Raw genomic sequence first — 11,594 nt, 5'->3', positions numbered from 1 at the left:
CTTAGAAACACGCGTAAAGTTTTATCTTTCATCTGTTGTCGCCATAGGCCCTCGCAAAATCTCAATTGAAATGTTCAAATGATCATAACTCTGCGAAAAAAAATCGTAGAGACCTCGGCGACCCCGTGTTGTTTTCGTCTCAGAAAGTCCTTTCGAAAGAGTCCTCACTCGACCCCACATTCCATTTAAGCTTCCTAACAACGAGGAAAACGCGTTGCCAGGAGCCAGGCCCCGCTAGCTTATTATGCCGATGCTAGAGCGCGTAATATAGCGAGATGCTTCGTTCGTATTACCGCAGCGCACGTATTGGTTGGCCAGTGAGCTGCCGCTCGGTAGAAATCTTTTACCATTAATATCTCAAAATTTTACGTGGTTGTTTAAAAAAAAGACACCGATTCCATTACTCACCCAGACCTATTCTAGCTATATGTTAGCTCTGGTATGGTACGAGTCAGACACCCTGTGTGTGTACGTATGTGCGCGCGCGCACGTGTATGTGTGTGTGTGTGTGTGTGTGTGGTGTACATAAACATTTATTCCTGAGATGCGTCGTGGTTTCGATCCCGTGTGAAGCGTCCACAATATTTAGATGAACATGCTGTTGCGATGCCTAACTTCAACAATCATACGGAAACTGGTGATGCCACCACGCTGTAACGATATCTTGGTAGATTATATTTACAAAATACTTTTATATTTTTAAAAAATGTAATGACATATTTGTTGGTAAATATTTCAAAGGACGTAACAATCATAATACGATTAATATAATTATAAAAAAATCTAGCCATAACCCTTCTCTATCAATATATTGCGAGAGAGAAAAAAGGAATATTCTCTCTCTTTTGCGAGCACGTTGTAGGTTAAATTTTTATTACTTATACAACGTTATATCAATATATACAGTGTGTCCCGCGTAAGACATGCCAAAAGAATAATATAAGTAGAACAGATAAAAGTGAACAAAAATTGTAGAGATCATTTTTCAAACAACCACGTAAAATTTCAAGATATTAATTAAAATAGTTGGACATATCAGAGCGTCGTGAGCGTGAGCGTCAGGTAGCTCAGTGGTTTAGAGTAGTCGTCCGAGACAGAGCGCGGCGGTGCGGCAGGCGGGACATATGGCTCGCCGCAGCCGGCGAAAAAATTGGACGATTGCTCGCGGGCATATTTTATAGGCCAGAGAGGTGGGCGGTTTGACATATGGAAATGGATAGCTCCGTGTATACGTCCGTGTACGTGTACGCTCGTCCATTTTCTTCGCCGGCCGCGGCGAGCTGTATGTCCCGCCTACCGCGTTCCCGCACTCTGATATATGTCCAACTATTTTAATTTATATATCGAAATTTTAGGTGGTTGTTTGAAAAAAAGACCTCTACAATTTTTTATCACTTTTATCTGTTCTACTTATATCTTTCTTTTGGCACGTCTTACGCGGGACACCCTGTACATATACCGGTGTCCTATTTTAATCGATCACCTCAAATATCTCTTGAACAGTGCATTTTAGGGAAAAATGTTTCAGATAAAAGTTTTAGGATTTCGAGAAGAACATAAGATGGTATCATTGGTTTGACCTCGTGTGGCGTCGTCAAGGTTAGGACAAGGTTACTTTAAATTCTTTAAGTGGAACCCCCATTTTTTATTACATATACTTATGTAACACATCTCGAGAGCTTTCCAATACACTATAATAAAATATTTTTTCATTAAGTATCTTTCGGATTAAAAGACTTCAAAGTTACAATATTGTTGCCATTAGCATTGGTACCCAAGGTGTTCGACCAACGGCTAAAACCTTTTGAATGTTGTTCAGGTTATTCAGGTTGTTCATGTTGTCATGTTGTCAACATTTGTTAAGGTCAAGGCAATTGGAGGCTGTTTCAAATATTTTCATTTCTTCAAATTTTACAGTGAAAACGAAAATAATAATTTAAAATCATGAGGTAACATGTGGAATCCGATTGACTCTAGAGGATCATATGAAGGTCACAATGCTATGATTTAAAGAAATTTATTAATGGGATTTCGTGTGCTTCTTTGTAGCCCCGACGAAGCATTGTGACCTTCATATGATCCTTTAGAGTCAATCGGATTGCACATGTTACCCCATGATTTTAAATTATTATTTTCGTTTTCACTGTAAAATTTGAAGGAATGAAAATATTAGGAACAGCCTCCAATCGCCTTGACCTTGACAAATGTTGTCAAGGTCATGGCCCTGAACAATATTCAAAAGTTTTAGCCGTCTGTCGAACACCATGGGTACCAATGCTAATGGCAACAATATTGTAACTTTGAAGTCTTTTAATCCGAAAGATACTTAATCAAAAAATATTTTATTATAGTGTTTTGGAAAGATCTCGGGATATGCTATAAGAATATGTAATAAAAAATGGGGGGTTCCAATTAAAAAATTTAAAGTGACTTTGTCCTGACTTTGACGACGTCATTCGAGGTCAAACCAATGATATCATCTTATGTTGACCTCGAAATCCCAAAACTTTTATCTGAAGCATTTTTACCTAAAATACTGTTCAAGAGATATTTGATGTAATCGATTAAAATGGAACAGCTTGTATATATACAAGGTGTCTCACACTCTCTTCCGGGCATTTTGTGGAGACGTAGAATGAGTTGATGTGAACATAAAAGTCCTACACCGTTTTGCGAAATTCGTAATAATAGTCGAATAATTAATTGTAAAAATTAAGAAAAAATTCATGCTGATTGATCGTAGGAGGAGCGCTCGGCCTCAGCGTAGATCCACTAATGTACCGCGCGGGTACCGCCGCGCGATAATTGGAAGAACATCGCGGCCAATGCCCATGCTTATATTGAGATACGTGTCGATATTCAGATCCTATGATATCATTTTTTTTCCTCCTTTTACGCACACGGAGACACTCCGTCTATCTGTATACGTCTTGCCGCATCGCGCCGAGCCTCGCATCGCGATGGCTGATGGTATGCTCGCGATTACGAACTCGTCACACAGATAGGAATTCTATTATATTCCAACGATTAAATACTCTTCTAACAGTGAACGATACGTAGAAAGCAATTAGATTTTTTGTAAATCTCATCGATGTCTGTCACTTTCTCTATTTCCATCTTCTTTTTCCATCGACACGAGCCTTAGTGTGGTGCGGCGAGATGTAGGAGCTAATCAGTTGCGCATTTTTGTTCCGTTCTTTTGTTCATTGTTTTTTGAAGATTAAAATATATATGTGTAATTGAAATAAATTTAATTTTTCCACTTATATATTTGTTTTTTATTAAAATCAGAAAATTCCTATTTTGTACCTGTAGTATTAAAACGAAGCGTCGTAGAGAAAACATTATTAACAAAATATATTTGTTTTTATGTCCTCTATTTCCCCTCAAAGTTTGTCGGTCTAATTTTTTACACCCTGTGTGTGTGTGTGTGTGTGTGTGTGTGTGTGTGTGTGTGCGTGCGTGCGCGCGCGTGCGTGTGTGTGTGTGTGTATATATACATGGTGTCCCGCGTAAGTGTACGAAAAGAGAAATATAAGTAAAACACATAAAAGTGAACAAAAATTGTGTAGGTCATTTTTCAAACAACCACGTAAAATTTCGAGATATTAATTAAAATGGTTGGGCATATCAGAGCGCGGCGACGCGGCAGGCAGGATATACGGCTCGCTGCGGCCGGCGAAGAAAATGGAAGAACGCACACGTACGCGGACGCACACACTGAGTTACTCATTTCAATATGCCAAACAGCCCATCTCTCTGGCCTATAAGATAGGCCCGCGAGCAATCCATTTTCTTCGCTAGCCGCGGCGAGCCATATGTCCCACCTACCGCGTCTCCACGCTCTGATATGCCCAACTATTTTAATTAAAATCTCGAAATTTTACGTGATTGTTTGAAAAATAATCTCTACAATTTTTGTTCACTTTTATCTATTCTACTTATATTTTTCTTTTGGCACGTCTTATGCGGGACATCCTGTATATATTGATATAATGTTGTATAAGTAATCAAAATTTAACGTACAACATGCTCGCAAAAGAGAGAAAATATTCCTTTTTTCTCTCTCGCAATATTTTGATAAAGTAAAGTTATAGCTAGATTCTTTTTTAAATTATATTATATTATATTATAATTATATTAATTTATATTATATTATATTATATTATAATTATATTAATTTATATTATATTATATTATAATTATATTAATTTATATTATATTATATTATAATTATATTAAATTATATTATATTATATTATAATTATATTAATTTATATTATATTATATTATATTATAATTATATTAATTTATATTATATTATATTATAATTATATTAATTTATATTATATTATATTATAATTATATTAATTTATATTATATTATATTATAATTATATTAATTTATATTATATTATATTATAATTATATTAATTTATATTATATTATATTATAATTATATTAATTTATATTATATTATATTATAATTATATTAATTTATATTATATTATATTATAATTATATTAATTTATATTATATTATATTATAATTATATTAATTTATATTATATTATATTATAATTATATTAATTTATATTATATTATATTATAATTATATTAATTTATATTATATTATATTATAATTATATTAATTTATATTATATTATATTATAATTATATTAATTTATATTATATTATATTATAATTATATTAATTTATATTATATTATATTATATTATAATTATATTAATCGCATTATGATTGTTACGTCCTTTGAAACATTTACCAAGAAATATGTCATTACATTTTTGAACGATATAAGAGTATATTGTAAATATAATCTACCAAGAGAGATATCGTTACAGCGTGGTGGCATGACCAGTTTCCAGTTTATGATTGTTGAAGTTAGGCATCGTAACAGCATGATTATTTAAATATTGTGGACGCCTTACACGGTATCGAAACCACGCCGCATCTCAGGAATAAATGTTTTTTTTTTAATTATTTAAACAAAATATTTCATTATACTTTCCTCAATATATTTTGATTAATAATGATTTTGCACTGTATATTTCTAAATTTGTACTAGAATGTCCGGGAAAAAATGTCTGTTGAATGTTTTTTGGATGTCTTATATGACATCTTTCGGATGTCCAATATGGCGTTCTATAAGACATCCAAAATTGGGACATTAGACGCCTTAAAGTCGTATTTAAAACGTCTGTTTGTTAAATTAATAGGACATCCATAAATTTTTTAGACGTCTTTAAGACGTCTTAATGTTCTCTGTGCATATAGAAATAGTTTGTTATAATAATTAGTATTATCCAAAAATGGAAAAACAAATTACAGCTTTTTACAATGATTTTTAGCCAAAAATTGTTAAAAGATTAGAACTGTTTACGATGTATTAAAGTAAAGGCACTAAAAGCGACATACCACTTTGTTTTTGGAGGTTATATCTTAATATAAAGCTCAAAGTATAAATGTAAATATATATATATATATATATATATATATATATATATATATATATACATGTAGTTGGAAGTAGCTCCTATCAGATAATATCATATTTTTACTGAAATTATTTCTACATTTAAAACAAAAAATGTTTTTGTAAAACGTACGAAAATGGAGTTCTAAGAAAATGGGTACCAAAAGCGTGACATATTTATTGGAAGTTATATAATATGTTGCATATATGATAATATTTGATAATAAAAAATAGTTCATTAATGCGTTTAATAATGAATAATATTCATTTATTCAAAATATAATGTTACAAAAGGGAAATATAATTAAATAAAAAGATATCTTTGGTATTTCCATCCTTTTCATTTCTCACATATTTTACATATGTTATATTTTTAAACTAAACAGAATTAAACTTTAAAATAAACAAATTTCATGTCACAATGGGAGGTTAGAATCAAGTTATATTAGTCACAGAGTATCGCACCTATCGCATACTGTAGGGAGTATGTCATTTTAAAACACATTCTCATAAAATTTTTTAAGTTATACAGTAAAAAAATAATGAAGTAAAAAAGTAATGAAGATAAAAATATTAAAAAAATATTTGTACAATATTTGTACAAAAGCCAAATGCATAAGAAAAATAAATGTAGAAGAATTTAATATTAAATAAAAAGATTATTATCCCTGTTTGGTTTACGTAATTCGTCAATAAAAATCATAAAAATAAGATAAATTTGTGAATTTCTAAAACTCGATATTTGCTAATTTAGCATATAAAAGAACAAAAAATATATCACATATGAATTTTTCCTGAGTTTACTGATAAAACGAATTACGTTTATATTATTATAGTTTCGATAAAATACAACATTTAATATATGAGATATAGAGGTATGTCGCTTTAGGAGGCCTATGTCGCTTTTGGCTACTTTCCTCTACAACGAATTATCTATTATACGTATAATGTTGTACGTATTAAATTATACATGTATGTATAATGTTTGTTGTAATACATCATAAACAATTGCAATCTTTTAACAGATTTTGGCTATGACAAAATCATTGTAGAAAGCTGTAATTTTATTCCATTTTTTAATAATTCTAATTATTATGACAAACTATTTCTACATGACAATTTTTAAGTTTTCAAAATTTCTGATAATATATAATAAGTTGTAAAGTTTTGATAATATATAATAAGTTGTAAGTTTTTAAAAGAAATAGTAACGAATTACATTGCTCACATTTAGTATTTTTAAAATAATATTGATTGCTGTAGTTCAACATTAAAGTTGTAATTTCAATTGATCGGACTTTAATATTAACTTCTATAATAAACTTAAATAAACTTATATTATTGGGAGTACAAATTAGTCTCCGCCGTTTGACAAAAGATGGCCCCACCAGTAAGTTATGGTTGAAATTGTCAGATGTAAAACGTCATATCGTAACGTTGGACATCTGGCAACACCATAACCTTGAAATATTAGCGATTTTGTATCAGCATCACATAATTTTTTTCGTGCGAAATTGTCGAATTTTGAGCCGAATAAGCGTCATTTGCTAGAACTTTTGATTTACTTCTTTAATTTAAAGAAATCTGCAGCTGAGGCGCATCCATTGCTTGTAGAAGCATATGGTGAGGCTGCTTTAAGCGAGAGAAGTTGTCGTGAGTGGTTTTAAAAGTTTAAGAACGGTGAGTTTGACGTCAAAGACAAAGAACGTAGCGGAAGGCCGAAAGTGTACGAAGATGCGAAATTGGAAGTATTATTGGAGGAAGATTCGTGCCAAACGCAAGAAGAACTTGCACTTACATTAGGAGTGACTCAACAAGCAATTTCACATCGTTTAAAATCGTTGGGAATGATTCAAAAGCAAGGAAATTGGGTTCCATATGAACTGAAGCCGAGAAACGCCGTTGAACGCCGATTTTGCACATGTGAAATGCTGCTTGCTAGGCATAAACGAAAGGGTTTTTTGCATTGTATAGTCACTGGTGATGAAAAATGAATCCAATACGATAACCCAAAGAAGAGGAAATCATGGGGACCACGTGGCCATGCTTCAACATCGACAGCCAAGCCGAATATTCATGGAAAAAACTCATGTTGTGTATTTGGTGGGATCAGTTTAGTGTCGTGTATTGAGTTTCTCAAACCGAACGAAACCATTACTGGGGCTCTCTACCAAACACAATTGATGAGATTGAGCCGAGCACTCAAGGAAAAACGCGCCCACTACTACTCCAGATACGACAAAATTATTCTCCTGCATGATAATGCTCGTCCACATGTTGTGGCGCTGGTCAAAACCTACTTGGAAATACTCAATTGAGAAGTTTTACTCCACCCGCCGTATTCACCAGACATTGCTTCCTCTGACTATCACTTGTTTCAATCGATGACGCACGGCCTGTCTGAGCAGCACTTCACATCATATGAAGATACCAAAAATTGGGTCGATTCGTGGGTAGCCTCAAAAGATGAAGCGTTCTTCCGACGCGGTATCCGTATGCTGCCAGAAAGATGGGAAAAAGTAGTGGCTAGCGATGGACAATACTTTGAATAAAACATAAGGTACAATTCTTTTACAATAAATGCCCAATTTTTTATAAAAAAACGGCGGAGACTTATTTGTACTCCCAATAATAATGGAAATAATCATTAAATAAATAATAGAAATTATTCAACACATTAACTTAGATAGTTAATGTATTGAATAAAAGGTTATAATTGATTGTAAAGTTATAATTTTAGCGTCAATGTATGATTAAATACGTCTTGCTTGTATAAATTCGTTGCATATTCTCAACAGTTGTAGGAATTTTTTGCGCAAAACTACGTTTTATTGTAACATTTGTAAATTATAATTTTAATGAAAATATGCGATTAACTACGTCTTGGTTGCAGAAGTTCATTGTATATTCTCAAAAATTGTAGATTTTTTTACAAGGAACTACATATTATTACGACATTTACAGTTTTACATAGTATTTTGTAATATTTTCTATTTTGCTGTAGAAATGCGTGAATTAGTAGTAAAATCACGTAGTCGTTTGTAGATTTTTTTCCGTCAGGGATATCATATTAATTAATGATTAATATAATATAATAACATACACGCATTATATATTGTAAACATTATATATTAAATATATGCAATTGTCTATATGTTATATTTTTCTACAATTTATTATATTCCCCTATCTATAGTATATATTCCCCTATATAACATTTCTATCTATAGTATCCATCTACATGCACAGTGTAGCGCCTATAGCACGATGTTATCACATCGTTTCCCAACGATTAAAGTAAGACTAACTTTTACTATTATACATGGATGGATTTGGTATTAAATACTCTACAATTTTTTTCCTTACAAAAACTTAAAAATTTTGCGATGGTAACAAGTGGAGAGGGGGAATAAAAATTTTGATATTAAAAAAAATAAGATACGTCGTTGCAAAGAGTATTAAATATTGTAAAACTTTTGTAGAAAACATTTTTTCATGTACCTCATATCTTAGGAATTATTCCATAAAAATTAAAAAGTTAATTTTTTTTCACTCGAGGGTTATAACTCCTCGAGATAAAAAAATATAGGTCCCTTATTTTTTTATGCTCTACAAAGCGCATATCCAAAGCGCATCAAAATCAGTGAGGGACAGTTCTGTCAGGTTCCTTGTAAATGCAGAATATTTTTTTAAAGTATTTTTTTGTGATCGATGTTGATGGTTTGTCACGATTTACTTGTGAATTTTTGTATTTCGGATTAGCATAGAGTATATATTTTTCATCGTCCATGATAATTTTCTGCCCATAATGATTTTCCATAGGAACAGGAAAGGCTTTCGTCACTTATTACGTTACTTATTGAGAAAAGAAAAATATGTTGCCACTTGCTGATTTTTAGCTTTAATGAGTTCATGAGGAACTCATTTTCTTTCTTTTTGGATCTTTCTTATCTTGTGTAAGGATTTGAAAATATTTTGTTGCGTAATTTTCAACTGCTCTACAAGCTCTTTTTAAGTTTGTACCAAATCCTTAGCGAGCAGCGTTGCTCCAAATTGTTATACTTCCGAAAGCCTTCAGGGCACTGTTTCTCGATCGGACTGAAATCAGCGCTTTTAACTCTATTAATCCAAAATATGCATCGTACGATATATCTTTGCTGAAGAATAAACTAATCAATTCACACACTTTTATAGCCTTTCTTTGTTGGAATACGTACTCAGACAGCACATATGTCCAAAACACTGGGACATAAAACATCTTTAAGACATCTTTAAGACGTCAAGACATAAGATGTTTTTGAATCGTCTTAAAAATATCTTAAAGATATCTTATGTCCCAGTTTTGGACATTGTGCTGTCTGGGTAGATAATACAGTGCATACATTTTATTTGTTACTATTTTTGACGCTAATGATATTTTTTAAGGTTATGTTAGACTTCCTGCCAAACTAAATATTATTTTATATAGTTATATGTCTATACTGCATAATCGCAAAAAGGCAAGAAAATTAGTAAATTTTAAAATTATTTTTTAACTGCTTAAAAATTTGTTTGAATTATTCATTTATACATATAGCTATTGGTTAAATAACGTACAGACACGGTTGATTTTCGCCAGGTTGTCGGCAACAGAGCTCACAAGCTTTCGTTGGCGGGTCATTCGAACTAGGTATGCATTGGCAGGATTCCAATCCATATGCCAGGCAAATGCTACCAGTGCACTCCTGTAAAACAATATACCATTCACATGCATATGAGACGAATCGATTCGCTTATCTAGAGTACGTCTATATTTCTAACTACTGATATCTACCCCCATGAAACAAACCAATTCGCGGTTACATATGGTCTTGTTGGGCTTATTAATAGATGGCGGACAATACGGAGAACGGCCATCGCAGAAACTCGCATCGCGGCAACCGTTATCATCTCTGCATTTATCTCCGAAACGAAGATTACATGCGGCAGTGCAGCATGGACCCTGGAAGGCAAGCAAATGGAGCATCGAAATTATATCGTATAAGTGCATTATATTGTTTAATCTTACGATACACATCAGTATAAGATGTATAGTTACATCATGTATATACTGAATAAAAAGTTTGGTTTTTATGATTACATTTGTATAATGAGAAAATTATAATCGGGAAAATCTGTAGTAAGTGTTATTAGTACAAAATTAGTGTTAGTATATAATAATAACCTTACATAATAAACACATTTATATAATTGTTATTACATTATTATTTGTTAATTGTTATTATTATATATAATTATATAATTGTATATAATATATTAATATATTATAATATAATATATATATAATATATATTAATATAGGGTGTTTACGATAATTCGATTTTGAGTTATGTCATGCCTGTAGTGACGTGAATACAAAGAATTTATAGGGGGTCATTCTGCCACCGGGATTCGACGAGGGCCAAGGGATTGATGATTGCGAGATTAAATAAAGAAAAGTAAAATAATGGAATTTATTTGATCTTATCTTCTGTATAATGTCGAGGAAGTGTTCATATTACGTAACAAGATTCTTGTTTAGGAAGCGATACAGTTTTTATAACCGACGTATGTACAGTCCGCGACTAAGTACGAGAAAAAGCCTCTCTGGCCGTGCGGTCGGCTCTGTTCTTTTATACTACCCCGAATTCTGATTAGGAGGGATGGCTTGACGACAGCGGTGATCGTCCAAAGTTTGGACGGTGGAATGTATAAGGCGGTGCTTTTCTGTAGCGCTTGCACTTCCGTCTTTTCAAGATTACGTTGTCGGAACGTCGTTGAAAACGTTTTCAGCAGTGTTATAAAAGTTTAGATAGTAATCATTTTGATTATAACATCCCTTCCCCCATGGAAAAAAAAAGGAGTGTCTAACGAGGTTTTCGCTATTTTGTATTCCTATTCTATATATTTTTTATTTTTTTTCCCGTTTACAATTATGGTTATAATCGTTTAGAGTAAAAGCACCAAAAGCGACATACCACTTTGTTTTTGGACGTTATGTCTTAATATAAAGCTCAAAATATAAATGTAAATATATATATATATATATATATATATATATATATATATATATATATATAT

General features: G+C 31.9%; 1 protein-coding gene across 1 annotated transcript in view; it reads right to left on the bottom strand.

The window, feature by feature from the left end:
* Positions 1–11,594, bottom strand: part of LOC116852364 (disintegrin and metalloproteinase domain-containing protein 10) — a gene marked incomplete at its 5' end in the record, with an annotated part of 339,156 nt that overhangs the window by 78,554 nt on the left and 249,008 nt on the right. Inside the window, 2 exons of the mRNA XM_032832640.1 lie at positions 10,092–10,219; positions 10,309–10,476. Coding sequence (XP_032688531.1) covers positions 10,092–10,219; positions 10,309–10,476 — 296 coding nt within the window. The remainder of the gene's footprint in view (positions 1–10,091; positions 10,220–10,308; positions 10,477–11,594) is intronic.

The sequence above is a fragment of the Odontomachus brunneus genome, unplaced genomic scaffold (assembly GCF_010583005.1).
Source record: "Odontomachus brunneus isolate Ranch 3 - 2012 unplaced genomic scaffold, Obru_v1 Obru_scaffold_219, whole genome shotgun sequence".
NCBI lineage: Eukaryota > Metazoa > Arthropoda > Insecta > Hymenoptera > Formicidae > Odontomachus > Odontomachus brunneus.
This window is presented reverse-complemented; position numbering and strand designations above follow the sequence as displayed.